Below are 17,076 nucleotides of genomic sequence, written 5' to 3'. Positions count from 1 at the left end.
TTCTTCGTTACTCAGTGATGATATCTGGCACAAATGAAATGTTCCAATACATCACGACAGTAGTTTCGAACCCTGTGTTTCCCGTAGTTCTCTTCGTACCGACTGTGCCATGTGTTGATGTATGTTACATAATTGAAACACGGGAACTAAGGCACACTACTTTAATTCGCCATTACCGATCTTACACTGTCTCCTCTCGTACACCCCCAGGTGTACCAACCATCATGTTCTACATTACTACATTTAGGATGTTTGGCTATATGGTTTACATTTTCTCCACAAATTTCTAACATACTTCGTCTACATGCTTTAGATGTAAACAGTTTTTTTTTGCCATATTAGTTCATAACTTTTTTTGTGCAGGTGTCAGAAAGCAATTCGTCAAATTGTTTTGCTGAGAGCCCACCTCATGACCCACACAGGCATTAAGCACAAGTGCCTGTTGTGCAGCAAAAAATATTCAACGACCCGTAGTTTGCACAGATATCTCTCTGCAAAACACTCTATGAAGCCAGGTGACCCGCAATTCAAGCATTGCTTCCACGCCACGTCGCTGGAGGAAGCTGGTGTGAACATTCTTAACAGAGTGACAGCAAGTGCGGCCACAAGTGGCGGCAGTTCTGTCGAGGCCACGCAGACTAGGGTTTTATGCCGGGATTCGAGTAGCAAGGAAACTGGGCGGGACGCGCACGAGAGGAGTGGTGAAATTTTAACCAGGAGTGGTAACCGAGTAAGAATGAGGGGGGGTCAAAGGGTTAGAGGGCACGGTCAGAGGGGTAGAGGGGGAAGTCAAAGGGACAGAGGAAGCAGTCAAAGGGGAAGAGGGAGCGGTCAAAGGGGAAGAGGGAGCGGTCAAAGGGGAAGAGGGGGAAGTCAAAGAGGAAGAGGGGGAGGTCAAAGGGGTAGAGGGCATGGTCAGAGGGTAGAGTGGGTGGTCATGTCGGTAAAATGGAAGAGGAGTTTATAAATCTAGAGGAAGAGTTTTTGAAGATAGCAGAAAAAAGGAGTCTGTGAGAGTAGAAGAGGAGTCTGTGAGGGTAGAAGAGGAATCTGTGAGGGTAGAAGAGGAATCTGTGAGGGTAGAAGAGGAGTCTGTGAAGGTAGAAGAGGAGTCTGTGAGGGTAGAAGAGGAATCTGTGAGGGTAGAAGAGGAATCTGTGAGGGTAGAACAGGAGTCTGTGAAGGTAGAAGAGTTGATGATAGAAAAAGAGTTATGGGTGTAAAAAGGGAGTTCATCAATGGTGAAGAAGAATCTGTGAATGCTGAAGAAAAATTTGAGAATGTTAAAGAAGAGTTTGTGAATGTTACAGAAGAGTTTATGGAGGTTAAAGAAGGGTTTGTAAAGGTAGAAGTAGAAATCATATATGAAGAGGCCACATGAAGGGGCAGAGTAGAAACTAAAAAGAATAGGTCAAGTCATACGGGTGATTTTGCACAATCAGTTAATTAAAAAGATTCATAATAGAATATTATTGACTTTTATTGAGAAATTGTTTTGATGGGTTAAAGTTCGAAAACTCAAGCCAAGCTTCAGATGTTAGAACCAGCTTTAAAATCGAGTTAACTTCCACAATTCCACACTTATGCTCGATGATCAAGCCTATTTGCCTAGCTAGTTATTTTTGGTCCATCACAAGCATTACAAAAAATTCACATCTGCAACAAAACTATGATTGTGAAAGACATATAGTTATAAATTTCCACAAATAGCCCTTATATAACAGTATTGACAAGAAAATGTTTTAACAACATTCATTGTAAGACAGCCTTATGTGACTAAACAGATCCTACTTTCACAATTGTTAATTATTTACCTTTTAAAAAATAATCATTGTCAGACTCAGAAAATATTTTTTTTTTTTTTTACAAATGTTGAGTTATAACAGTACGTATGTTATATTCATAAGTTTTTTACAGTTATTTACAATAATTGAAATAGTGATAAATGTTCAATATTTGTATGGCTAATTATCCCATCCTTTTTATTTGTAACATGTACCCTTTTTATAACATTATCACATATTATTAATTCAAGTGAATTTTGATTAATGCATTTTATGGGGCGGTTTCATATTTTGTACAGCTTTGAAGTTTGTCCACTACATTAAAAACAAACACATTATAAAAGCTTCAAAACATATTAATGGAAAGTTTTTTATTGTGATAATTGTAAGAATGAACAAATTGATGAAAGTGACCAAAATATACAATATCAAAACTATTTGAAGTGTGTGATACTTAATTTTAATAATACATATTATATAATTCACATTCTAATTTTATATGACTGCTAGATTTTTAAATGGCTTAAAATATAAATATATTTTATTAATGTTACATTTATTGTCACTTCATGGAAAAATTAAAAATTTGTGTGATTTTGTGTCGTGTGTTGTTTTCTGTCACACTGTAAATTATTTGCAGAGTTCCTTTTTTCTTTTTTTAATTTTGCTAATAAACATTGCTGCTTTACTATTATAAATTGTTTCTGTTGCGTGTAAATCAGTTTACATTTCACATTCAATTTAACACTCAGTAGTCAAAATTTTAATGAAAATAGTGTTCTTTATAGAATTTGACTTTTTTAATGACAATTATTTTACATAAAAGCATATAAATAATGTTAATATAATTAATAATATGCACTAGAGAATGTTTCTGTAAATGTTCTCTTGCTAAAAAAAAAAAAACATGCAAATAATTGTGTTGTAAATTTTAACTTTGTTTAAAAATCTCTATAACATTGGCTGAACATTAGCATTTATTAAAAAATAGCACATTTCAAAGCTGATCAACTATTTTATGTTACAATTAATTATATTGTGCCAAGATATCTCGTGATGTTCCCTGTTCAACAATGTTAACAACAATAGTATTTAAAGCCACTGACAAAGTCTGACAGCATAATCTTAAATGTTTATTTAAGCAGTTTTTTATCAAGACATTCTTTTTCTATGGCCTAGATTTTTATTTTTTTAACACTGAATACATAGACATTTAAAAAAAATTAATATGATAATGTTGGCTATTTTTGAACAAATCTAAATAAACTATTGACACTTGACTTTGACGAATGCCTTCAAGGCAAGATTTCAGCAATGAAGAATGCAAACAGGCGCAAAGTAAATCTAACAGTTCAAACCATCATTGTGAGTTCCTCGATATGGCTGGAAAAGCACAGCCAGTTTTCTCATAATTTGATTGACAATAGTTTATTTGGCAGGAACCAACATTGGGCATTTTAAAATTCGTAATAATTATCTGACACACAAACATTTACAACATGACGAGGCGTTTGCATGTCTCATTGCACAGGCTTACAGTTCTTACAACGAATGCACATACCACTCGTCTGATTTTTTTATTTGTTATGAAAAAAAGAAGACATACTTGAAAAACGTGACACTGATCATGTACGCTACCAAGCTGTATGTAGATACTTCTTTCTGAAAATTCTCTTCTAAGTACACATTTTAAACAAGCTGTGTGTATTCAGAGGTATATGATCTAACAATTTTCATTGACTTTTTTTTTTGCAAACCACCAAGCCTAAATACTTTTCATTCATATTCCTGTGGCCTTGAAATACTAAGCTCTTTACCAGCAGGCTGATCATGAACACACTCCAACACACTCAACTATGTATGTTAAAAGAAAATAGTGCCATTAAAATTTCACAGTAATTGTTGTTGGATTACATCACTAATTTTTATTCGCTTTATACTACTGATACACACATGTAATATAACATGACGGTGCAATAAATAACAACCAAAACGTGTGTTTACACTTGAAGTTTAATGTACATACTGTCACAAAATCATCAATAGTGTGAGTTTAACTAAAAAAAATTGAGTGTTCATACTCACATAGATTCTTTCTGTGCTAATCTCCACAACCTCTGTTGTTTAATGTGTGTTATAATGCAGAATGTGTGTTTGTAATCACCCTGCAGCTCTGAGTTGACTGCACATTTCCTCAATTCTCTGCACCACCAAGTACTCTTGCTGCGGATTGTACTTAATATGAGATGAAAATGGGTTGGCAGAGAAAACAATTCTTAATGCAAAATACATGTTTTATTTGATTTTAGATTGTGTTAATATGGAGTTAGTTAGTCTTAGTACACATGTTTCATTATACGGTGCACCACATGAAGGGACATGCTGCTGTGGAATTCATGCCCACACGTTGGTGTGTGGGCAGAGAGAGAGGGGAAACAAGCCGTTTAGACATTGCTATGCCATCTCCAACAAAACTGAAATTTTTTACTCTCAGACTGGGTGTTGTGCAATATAGTAGTGAATTAGTCTTGATACTGTATTATATAAAATAAAAAAAATATGTGAAGACAAGACAAATAATCATTATGTACTTAGTTTTTATTTGAATAATAACAATTTAGTAATTGGGTACAAAATTACATGATACTCGACACCATAAAGCAGTGGCACCCAAACCCATGGATGACAGGCCAGCAAGATACATATTTATAATTGGATTATAAAAATTTTGGCATAAACTAATTTATGAAAAATAACTCTGAAGGAGGGTGACATATCAAAGTGTGTTGATTCCACTGTGAAGAAAATATTGTAGGGCTGGAAGAAATTGTTCATAGCACAGTCCAGAAGACATCCACCCAGCAATGATATGAGAATACAATTTAAAACATTGTTACAGGCATACGCCATGCTGGTATGTGCATATCTTGCCCATTGCAAGAATCATTTGAAGAACATGTGAGAACAAGATACATCTTTTGCTACACTGCAATTTTTTTTAAATTTATTTGAACCGTATAGTATTGCTGTTTTAAACTATTGAGCTAATGAATAATTTTGTATTTAGCCACAATCAAAACCATGTTTGGTAACCAAAGTTCTACACTTCGGTCGTATCAAGGTATGCATAAATGAGCATCTTCAACCAGAAATTACGAACATAGTTCTACTTTAATTGATTCATCGGAATTTGAAAGTCACAACTATATTCTCTCCATTTTGGATACATGAACAAAACTTGAACTTAAAAAAAACATTTCAATGTCATGTTCAATAGGAACTTAGCGTGGCAAGAATGAAAACGTATTCCATTTGCAATTTACACATACAAAATAGTTGACAAAAGCATTAATGTATATTGGTGTCATTTTGTCAACTACAAAGCATACAAATTGCCAAATAATTACCACATAAGTTTAACCTTATACACGAGCTGAATGCATAAAAATAAAAGCATGTAATGTGGTTATACTCTTGTTGTTTCGAAGTGAAACTTCTTTGAGCACAATGAGAGTAAAATTTCAAGGTTCAATTTTAATGCAATGTTTTCGTGAAACATTGTTGTGAAACGATTTCTGACGCTAAAAGGCTGCGGACTCAGGTTTATCCCTGCCATGCTGCAGAGATAGGCAGGTCACGCCAGTTGGAACCCACCTGCGCCTGACTCCACCCGACTTGGGCCGAGGGCAACACAACGGGGTTTGAGGTTATTGTGCACCGCTCCACCGGTCATCTTCGCAAGAAAATTGTGTTCTTTTAAGCACGTATTATTTTAATTATTTGTGTAGTTTAGTATTGTTTTAGCTGCGTAGCTAAATATTTTTTGCTGGTATAATGCTTTTCACGCTTTAGTTTGACAGGGTAATTATTTGTCACATATTATTATTTCATTAACTATATCACACACTGTATTATAATTATGAGCCCATGAGTGTTTAAATATGTTGAGTCCAACTAAGAATAAGTTAATTTAAAAAAAACATTTAAACAAATCCAGTGCGTAGAATATTAATTGATTTTAATTTCACTTTGTGGCAATACAGTTATTATGTAAAGAATTACTGAAGAAGGTCGATGCCATTAAGTTTTCGCATCGCGGAGTGGCGGACATGTTACTCATTTGATGGCAGAACATTATCAATGCCTATGAATACATTGCAGTATGTCTATGAAGCCTATTGGCAAAATCTGTTTCACTGTAACTCGATAAGGTGATATTTGCAGAACTACAAAATCAGTCTAGAAAAATGCTTGATCACATCTATCTATACATAATATAAAATTAATTTAAAAAACATATTATAATCAATCTTAGGTTTGATATTTACTAAAAAAAATTACTTTATGGTTTGAGTATTTCAACAGAGAGTAATATTTATTGTTAATTAATCAATAATTATTAATATCATGAGCAATTATTTTGAAATGAGTAATAATTATTTATTTATAAAAATGGTCTTTCTCTTTTTCTCTTGCTGCTGTTTTACTCCTTAGATATACTTACGAGCCGATGTTTGAATTGCCAAAGAAGTTTCACTTCTATCACATGTACTGAGTTACACATGCTCTTTTTTATTTTACAATGGTAGTACATATGTATTTTTATCGTTTAGGCTGAGTTAGTACAATACATTGACAAGAAAAACTAATTATGTAATAAGTATGTGTTTATTTTATAGTTATGTGAAATTTCACATTTATACTGAAACATTTCAGACATGGAAGCTTACAAGATGCAAAATGCAAATTATAAGTGTTGAACCAATCTACCAATCTAGAACACTGCCTCACTGTCTTGTCACTGTTAAGCTATAAATGATGTAGCCTTAGCTAGGGGTGAAAATCTATAGGATTCCAGGGGAGCCCGTAGGATCAAGTTTCAAGTTTATCAATCCTGTTTCACAGTTACGATTTTGTAAGTGTAAGCAGAGAAGGGCTTTTTGATTTCAGGCCGCCCATGCCCATCTCACCCCCCCCCCCCTTCAGGATCTATGCCCATTGCCTCAGCTATTCTAATAACACTTACCAGATAAGCAAAGTTGTGTAAGGCACATTTAAGTAGTAGAAATAACTGTAGGTTTCATGTTTAGGTACGCAATATGATGTGCAAAGTAGGACAAAGAAACAGGGACAGGGACTATATAGAGCGAGTCAGAATGCAACACACAAACATCTGTTGCAGGTTCAACACGAAATAATAAATTTATTAGATTATGACATGATCTAAAGTGCTGCCTAAGGCTGATATGTGAATTCAAGTTAAAGCTAACAACTAGTAGTGTATTTCAAATAATATAATTTAAAATGGAACTAACCGTCTGGATAATGTTTAATTGAATAAAGTCATAAAACTAAAGAAAAACTTTTTGCTGTTGTAAAGTGGTTTTATTGAACTAATAAGGATATCATCTTTACTTTTTATAAATTTTTCTGACTTGTTAACCTCCAGTTATTTAAAGAAAATCATTATACTACCACTGCAAGTTTTGATGTGGTTGTATAAATTTTATCAACTGAACATTATTAAAACATTCTGTGTTCCATTTATAGTACGAGGCATGTTTTTTAAGTAAGTACCGTTTTGATATTCGGCCGCTGCAGCCACAGACGCCATTATGGAAACATTCAGTCGTGTTTACTTTTACTTTTGTTTGTGAGTATTTAAAATACCTACGCTGATTGAGAATCCAACCGACTGTGAAATACTCACTGTAATCCGTTTTCTTAGTGCTAAAGTGACAGTGACTGAAATTTGTTGTCAGATCAGTGAAGTGTATGAAGAAAAATTATGACCAATGGAATGGTATGGAAATGGGTTAGAGCTGTTTAAGATGGCCACATGAATATTCATAATGAGGAACATAGTAGGCAAACTTCTGTCATTTCTGGAGATATGGTGCAGGAAGTTGACGAAAAGTGAAAGAGAACAAATTTTTTACAATTTCGTCATTATCTAAATGTTTTCTCCCGACACTTCACTGAGCTGATGATGGATTTAAGCTACAGTCACGTCTTTAGCACTAAGAAAACGAATCACAGCGCTTATTTCACAGTCAAAGAGATTCTCAATCAACGGAGGCATTTAAAATACGTACTCGCAAACAAACGTAAACACGGTGGAATGTTTCCGTAATGGCATCTGTGGCTTGCCAACAGATGTAGATACAACCTGCATGCGCGGAATGACAACAGAAGTGTGCAGTGGCCTAATTTCAAAACAGTACTTACTTTAAAAAAACATGCCTCATACTTTATTATTTGCAATAAAAATGTTGTACAGCTCCAGCTTAAGAAATATAATATACCAATCTTGGAAGCACTTTAAACTTAAAGTGGTATTTATGTTTTAATTTTATTTTATAATAATGGACTTGCAGGCAAAGTGTGTGTTGAATTCTGACTCATCCTGTTGATCTAACTACACTGCTATGCTGCAAACCTTAAAAATGAAAAGAAATAAAATTGCTTTTCAGGAAAGTTATATAGAAAATTCACAACCTAATTAAGTTTGGGGGGGAGTTAGGAATACAAAAATGCCAAATGAGTTTTAACAGTTTTTAAGCCGCAATTGTTCCCGTTGTTTAATGGCGGTACTGGGTCTTCATCAGGGCATTGAGCACACACAAACATATTTACTGAGATTATATAGTGTCTATTGACAATATTTATGTATTATTGCAATTTTCATCCTCAACAATGAATTAACACTTAACTCCAATGACTTAATAGAAGAAAGCACTTGTAGCAGCCAGGTCACTTAACTTCAAGCACTACATTTATTTCAGTTTTAATGAAGCCAAATTTCAAGTACTATCTAAAATTATACATAAAAAAAAATACATCTTACGGTCTAACACCTGTGAAACTCTGCAGCAGTAGGGCTTATCAAAGTTTTATTTTTTTTATGATCATAACATTCATTCATAGGAAAACTCAAGGTGGCATTTAATAAAAAAAAAAAAGCACTTACATTTACATTTAAATTGCTAAATGTGTTTTAAACCACTTTAATTATACATATTTATTATACTTTAAATGTTTAAATGCAATAAACCTACTTTTTTTGTTCAAAAAGAAATTTTAAATAATTAAGCTCTGCTTTCAAGTGATACATACCTGTGCATTTAGTTTATTATGGCTTCTAGAAGCATTAAGTTGCTGCTATGTTTACTGTAAGCAACAAATGATAATTAAATGGTAGTGTGATAGCATTGTATGTACAAAGGTGTTTCAAAATTTGTGGTAGGGGTGATAGAATGCAACTAGACAGCATGCTTGGAGCTAAACTGGTGAAGGGCTAGAACAAATGCGCAGTTCACAGCAATCGTCGTCGTTTGTTCTGTTAATCTCCAAGAAGAATGTATACATGAATCAAGAGAAGGTTGATATACGTACATCACACGTACGGGATTACAGAAGACAACGCTTTGGAAGCACAAAGATTGTCCCGAGAACATTTTTTAACAAGAGGCGTGCCAGATGCAAGAACCTTCCAGCGATCACACCAACATATCTGCAAAAGGGGCTCATGTGCGAATTGCAGGTGTTATGCCAAGAGTGCAAAGAGTGTAATAATTTCTTCTCTTGGTCTTGTTTCTCATCATTAAATAACACAGCGCGTACCACCCTCTAGCGCTTAACTGGTCAAGGGGCCCGACTCAGGAGTGTATGTGTGTTAGTGAGGCGGAATGATCAGTGCGACGCTCGCTGGTGTTTCTAGCACGGTATCGCCTCTAAGCGCAAGGCTCTGAACTGACGCGCAATCTTCTTGTCATCACAGGATAACTTTGAAATTTGAGTGGTGACCATAACATTATATGTCAGACAAATTAAGATAAAAGTGTGCTTTCAAGAATCTGTACCAGTTGTTTAACGCCTAAAAATTACTACGAAAACATGCGTTTCAGCCATTCTCATTCTTCTAAAAACACAGTTTAAAACTTAATCCAAAATCAAAAGTACTTTTTGGCTCTCAGTGAATTCTTAAATGCTTTTCATAAACGATATCTTGAGAAGTTTTGAAATCACATTTTTCCTGAAGCTGTGCGCACCGTGTGTGTCTGGGTAGTTTGCACCACAAATTTTGTAATGTATACAAAAATTTTGACATAAAAAAAAACTTAAGGGAAATACTGAATTAAACCTTTTTCCTTTGATAAAATTAAAATAAATGCAACAGCCAATATATTCTGATTAAAGTTGAAATACTAATTAGATTTCACAACTATAAAACTTTATGCAATTACCAATTTTAATAAATTGGCTTGCATGTTTGTTGAAATAATATTGATTCATCATTCAACTTAAACATTAGTGTCTGTTTCTAAGATTCAGATTATCTTCTACATGGCATTTTTTGGTGAGATAACTATCCTGATCTCTGTTTTCCTCAGTTTACCAAACACCAACATTTAAATTCTGGACTTTTCTTTACATAGACCATGGCTGATTCCTTCTCTAATATCCCTTATTAGTGTTGTCATTTGCTATGTACCTCCCTGCTGACCAGACATACAGTCAAACATAAAAAATTTAAGTACAATAATTTAAATAAAAATAGGAATTAAAAGTGGCAGCATGCAAACTTTCATCCTGAAAACATGTTTTAAATAGGGGCAAGAAATTTTAAAGTAAGTATATAACTAATCATAGGAGGACTGGGGATGGAAAAGGAGGGGGGTGGACTTTGTATGTATGGCATCTGTATTTGTGTGATAAATTACACTCATATCATAGTAAGTGCTAAAAACTCAGGTAAATAAATTTAATGTGCATGTGGTGTTATTGTGACTGCTAGGTAGGTAAATGCATTTAGTTACTTGTCAACTATTTCTTTCAAAATCAAAAACAATTTCAGAAGATAAACATAGTAGTTAAAAATTGTACTCTTCAACACACACACTTGGGCTAGGTTTGTAAACTATGCAAGGAATGCAAAAGTGTAATAAATGCTAAGCCTTTTAACAACTTTCAACTACATACTTGCATTTTGGCTTGTGATTTACCCTTCCATATTTGAAGTAAAGTATTCCTAAAAATGTATAAGATACAGACGTGTATAGAAGGCTACAATGTTATTTTTTATCACCTCATGATTTTATTTATTAAACTATGAAAGAAATTTATGCTTTTGAATAAAATCATTAAAAATGTCAGAAATGTTCTTAGAAAAAAAACCATACGAAAAGAAGCCCAACAGAAGAAATTTTTTTCTCTACAGGCTTGCACATTCTTGTTGTAATGTTGGTGACTTCTCGAGACTCGTGATTTATTAACGGCCATGATTATCTTGTATTAATTATGTGTTGTGTCTTTGCATTTTTGTATTCCTTGCTTAGTTTATAAATCTGGCCGTAGTGTACTTCAAACTTCTTTGGTTTCCTTATTTCTTCTGCACATTCTAAATTGTGCTTTGTGAGCTCACAAAAATTGTATATTATAAATAGTGATAAAAATATTACTATGAAAAGACAATTCTTTTCCTGTAACTACCTAAATGTTTTGTATGAAGATATTCTCCCAGCACACAAAGCTCAACTCTTTGCACCTGAATATAAAATAGATTTGTGCTTAGCTTTAACAACACCAATACACTTCCAGCTGTTCACACAAACTTAGTACAAATTTAATGAACTTCATTTAAAAAACAACGGCACCAGTAAAAGGCATATAATTCTATGAAAAAATTCTAAAATATCTAAACATGCATCAATAGACAACACTGAATACAGATTTTGTCCTGTTGACTTCAAAAGGCACACAAACGAGGCACACAAACGACCAGCTAGCAAAGCTATATAACTTAACTGCATTTTACCATTAGTCGAAGCAGTGAGTTATTTTCAATTGATGTTCCTACTGTTTAAACTCATCTCTCGTTACAAGCTGCGAGTAAAACTAACAAGTCTCAACAAACATCAGGAAAGTATTTCTGAACACAACTGCAGCGGGTGCTGTAACACAACACAGCAACATTTTCAAGGGCATAGGCAGCATAATTTGCACTAAAAAATTATTTACATTATCTTTTATTTTATGTGGCAGTGATGTGTTAAAACTACACTTCCTAACAGTCATGAACACAATATAAGTACGAACAGAGGAATGATATAAACTTCAAAAAATCAATCAAAAAATTGTCTAATCATAATGACACTTTTAAAAGCACGATGGTCTAACACTTGAATGTTGGAGTGATAGCTATCTAGTCATGATTTTTATGAATGTAATTTTTACCAATTTTGATGTAAAAAGTTTAATACTGTGCTGTTAATTGATTAGTGTTATTAATGCTGCACACATTTCACAATTATTGTGCATATATGTATAAAAGTATCAAATTGTTTCATACATAATATTTTCTGTTTTTAAGCTTTTAAGTAATTTTTTTTAACTTCTTTATTTTTCCAGTATGTTTAGAAAAATATGCTTTATGTTTTTAACTAAATTTTTTTTAACTCCTTTATTTTTCCAGAATATTTAGAAAAATCACTGTGCTAGAGACTACATTAATTTTTATACATAGAACATAATTGATTAATTTTTTCGAAATAAAACCCTAACTAAGAATTAATAAATTGAATTCAACATTTTAAGAAACAAAATTAGGTTAATCAGGTGAATTTTGTTGCATTTCGGTTTAGAATTATTTAGTTTTTATATCTTGTTTAACACAATATCTTGCCTAAAATGATGTCATCTCAAAACACTAATAATTGATTGTGAATTGTTTCACAAGATCATATGAAGTAGTACAAAGTTGATTTAAAGACTTGAATGTGTAACATTGCAGAATTCCTGCCCTCTACTACCATTAACACTTTGACTAAAAATGTTTTGTTGTTTTTTTGGATGTTTCATAATTATTTTGGACTCATGTTTCATTTAAAGTACTTTTTTTGTGCTTTAATAGTGATTATTATTAATTTGGCTTAGGTTTTATGTAAAACTGAATGTAGTGTGTTTTATTATTATTTTTTTCATTGTAATTTACTAATCACTTAAAATTAATATGTGTATTAATTACATTTTGTCAAATTTTAAAGCATATTCTGGGTAGTAGACTGTAATATTCTAAAAGGTTTCAAAAGAAAGTAAGACAGATGTGACATACTGTCGGCAGTAAGTTATTTTTCACACCTCAAGGTAGTGTGTTGGAAAACCCTAGCACGTGGACGCATAACTGTGCAGCAATAGACTGGAACATTCGCTGGGCGCTGCCTCGCCAGCCAATCAGAGCGAGCCTTGAGGTGGTGTGATCTGTCTTCCCAGACATTTAGAGAAAAACATTTTCCCTATATGATGGGTACTGGATTCTGTGTTGTGATTGGTCAGTTGGCCCACAGGGTTGCCTCCCTTTGTTTCTAGCTTTGTGAAAGTAAGGTAACTGCGTGGTGCAAAGTTAGTTGTTGCTCGATCGTCACTATGTACGGTCGTGTCATCGGCAGCTATCTAGAAAAAATGAAATAAATCTCAGAATAGATCACTTCACGCCTGCTTGTCGGGGCTAGGCCGAAGAGTAAACCTTTTTTTTATATATTGTTTGGACTTTTTAACTGGAAATTTGACTACAGGTGTCAGCATCAGCCCAGGGTGACCGTTGTCACCCACCGGGAAAATTTTCCGCGGGAGGACGTACTGGTTAAGTGAACTTAATCCAGAGACTTGTTTGAAAACATTTCTTTTAAATAAAAGCTTTACCAAGTAACTCAAAAACAATCTTTGAGTATCGACAACAGTAAGTTTTAAAATGCCTGTTATATTTCTGGGTTGTATTGCCAGATCAACCTGGAATGTAACACATATAATGATGATTATTTTAATGAAGACAACAAATGTTAATATTAATAATGTGTAGCTATCATGAACTATTTTTCACACTGTACACTATCCCATCATTAAAGCATGTGCTAAGATTCTAATGGCAATCACAACAGCTGACAAGGATATCAATCAATTATTGTGGCTAAGTGAAATGTGTACTGCAAGCAGAAAAAGTATGATTACTTCAACTTAAATGATTGCTCCAAGTATGCTCGACAAATAGCAGATATCGTTAAACTCTCAAATGTAATAAACTTCCAAGATCCATTAAGCCAACATTTAGGACAATTACCAGTCACCAATACTCCACATTCACACTTTAAGCTAAAATCAGCCTTTACAAATACAGTTGTGCAATTGTATTTCTACTATTGCTGTTTCCAAGTATTAAGGATTAGTGATGGATCAGGTCCCAATTTCCTTGAATCCGAATCTTGAATTCGAATCCCTCAAATCCGAATCTAGGTGTCAAAGAGTCCAACATAAAATAATATACAATAAATTAAAATTACTAACTATGGTGTTGAAACATTCAACCCTTTAAATGGTTGTCTTTACAAATTAAGTTTCCAAAACCAAAACATATTGTAATTTTTTTCTATAATTACATGTCAAAAGTAAAATATTTTGGAGAATCGTAACAGCATAGGTATGAAGAAAATAATTGCATTAGTAAACTTCAATGTTATCAGTGCTGAATTTTTTTAATTTACTATTTCAATTACTTTTAATTTTTTTTCTTGAATATTGATTTCTTTGAATACTAAGGATATTATGCAGATTTGATTGAACCATCCCTATTAAGGCTGCATCCTTCACCAATGCAGCCTTTAATATAAAGACTGCACTTATTGAGAACCTAGTAATGAAAATAAGTTGACTTTTACCCAATCTTGTGTATCACACAAGATATACATTTCTGGTGATTACATATTTGTGTTTAAAGATTCCTTGACATTACCTATTTCAAAGCATTTTTAAATTTGTACTTAAGCCTATTTGATGTATTCACAATAATAAATGAACAGAACAGAAGTCAACAGCAGCTGGCTGGTTTAACTACTCACTACTGACTTCTATAATGGAAAGAAGCTAGAGAAAGGCCATAAGAATGCAAGGAAGGATGCAAGCAACTCATCCTTACAGGAAAGGCTGCATTCGTGATTCTGTAAAGATTCTTGAAACTATTCAGGAGGATGACAAAAATGGCTGACAGCCTTTAAGATGCACTTTTCAAGTATCCTTCAGACTTATTTTTGTCCTTAAAAGAGATATTTGGAAACAGTATATGTATTAGCCTATGTCTTTCCAGAAAAAAAAATGTACACACGTACTTAAGTGAGACAGATCTATAAAGTGCTATTGTTTTGTACCATGAATAAACTTTAAAAAAAATGATCTGCCTATGCCCCAGATTTTCAATAAATGCTCCACATTGGAAGCTTATAAGTTGTAAAAACCAGTAGAGCATGGTGTACTTGTCTGCCTAGTTGAATATACATATTTCCTGTTTCTGTGACACTACTCAGTTGGTGTTAAAAAGAAAGACATCATCTGGGATTCAACCATGTTTTGGTCAGAACCAAGGAGCATATAAAGCTGGACTGTAGGAAAGTAAAGCCAATAAGGGAAGAGGACACGTCTGACTATGCCTTATTGAAAACACTAGTTTTCTTGATTTTGTACATTAAAAAGCATCACGTGGGTATTATGACCACTATGTTGGGAAGACAAATCATCCCGTCATTGCTTGACAATGCGTCCGGTTTGTTGACCACACTTTAGCTAGCACATGATCCATTAGGATTATTCCAAATTTTTTTGTCACAAAAAAATTGTTTTTTTAGCAAATCTGTCTTTAGTATAGCATGGAGCACACATTACAGTAAAAGCTGTTTAATATGGCTTATTTGAGACTATAGCAGCTTCTTGAGACAGATTATCGAAATTCAACATATGTAGTTATAATGGGTATATAAAATAAAAATTAATACCCAGTACAATGATATTTAGAAAATGTTTTAATAAGCTGTTTTATGGGGGAAAAAAACTCAGAGCATTAATGTACTTTATCAATACCCAAATCCACCTGGAAAAAAAAGTATGTCAGCGACTCGATCGGTGCTGGATTTATAAATTGTGGCAAAACTAAAAATTCTGAATTACAATGTGCCAACTGTTATTAGAGACTTTAATAAACTATAAAAATAGCCATAACAATGTTATTGATAGTCATTGACAATGCTTAGTTTAATATTGACACAATGATTTTACAGGGGAAAAAACATTTGTTATGACCAATTGTCAATGTCAAGAAGTCAATTAAATGGTGGTCTGTGGCTTTCAAAGAGGAATTTGTAATAATAAACAAAACAAAATTGTTATGGCCTAAAAAATAGTTTAATCTGAGATGTCATCATAACTTCTAAGCTTCCTCCCTTAAAATTTTAAACTGTCCAGACATGCTGATATTGATTTAAGCCAAACCATGCAGCAAGTACACCATATCCACTATTAAAAACATTGAGATGTACATGGACTATGCTTTCTAGTCCCTTCGAGTGATGTTTCAAATTAACTGGGTAAACCCATGTGCCCCAACACTATAGACCCTACTACTTTGTGGTATACTTGACCACCAGGCTAGCCTGCCTACAAGAGGCATGGTAAACTGTTCATTGGCTGCGACTTGTGTCAGGCACCAGCTTGACCATGTAGAATGTACATGGCCGGGATGGCTGAATGATTACCACAGGCTTGAGGCCCAGCAAGAGTGTGTCAGATTAATGATGGTCTACTCACACACAACTTAGAAACATTTGGTGGTAAAATATACAGTGAAATAGTTGGATCTCTGCCTGTACAGCACTAGAGTTTCAGATACACACCTGCAATGTTACAATGTTTCAGTAAGTTAATGTTAACCCTTCTGAAAAATATCTGAAACATAACGTGCTGTACGGGTCGCATCAGCCACGTGACCAGTCCAAAGAGAGGCGAGTCTGATCGCTCCGAGATGGCAATGAAAGGGGGTGGGGCGAGAACTGGCAGCGTTATATGATGGCACACTTCTTCTTGCCGTCCTTGTGGTTGGGCTTGAGCGGCGGCCGCTCCGACAGCTGGAACTTGCGCACTATCCTGACCAGCTCGTGGAACGCCTGGTCCACGTTCATGCGCAGCTTCGCGCTGCACTCCACATACGGGATCTTCAGCTGGCGCGAGAGGTTCTGCGCCTCCGTCGTCGATATCTGCAAACCCAGTCGGTGTGCAAACCATACTGTGCACAGTTCTGCACCTTACAGCTATGTTTTAACGGCACAGGGGTGCTTGTTAAAAAAAAAAAATCAAATTCAAAACATTTAGTGATGTATTGGGGAGGGGGATAAGATGGGAGCCAATTGACGACATCTCGGGCTTACATATTTCAAGGTCATGGCATTACTAATAATTAACATGAATGATTATGTCT

The 17,076-nt window shown here is 34.2% G+C and overlaps 1 protein-coding gene across 1 annotated transcript in view; it reads right to left on the bottom strand.

Annotated features, from left to right (window-relative positions):
- Positions 1 to 2,565: 2,565 nt before the first annotated feature.
- Positions 2,566 to 17,076, bottom strand: part of LOC134527646 (ras-like protein 2) — a 99,810-nt gene continuing 85,299 nt past the window's right edge. The window contains exon 5 of the mRNA XM_063360510.1: positions 2,566 to 16,855. Coding sequence (XP_063216580.1) covers positions 16,661 to 16,855 — 195 coding nt within the window. The 3' untranslated portion in view covers positions 2,566 to 16,660. The remainder of the gene's footprint in view (positions 16,856 to 17,076) is intronic.

This window comes from Bacillus rossius, chromosome 1 (assembly GCF_032445375.1).
Source record: "Bacillus rossius redtenbacheri isolate Brsri chromosome 1, Brsri_v3, whole genome shotgun sequence".
In the NCBI taxonomy this organism is placed as follows: Eukaryota; Metazoa; Arthropoda; class Insecta; order Phasmatodea; family Bacillidae; genus Bacillus; species Bacillus rossius.
This window is presented reverse-complemented; position numbering and strand designations above follow the sequence as displayed.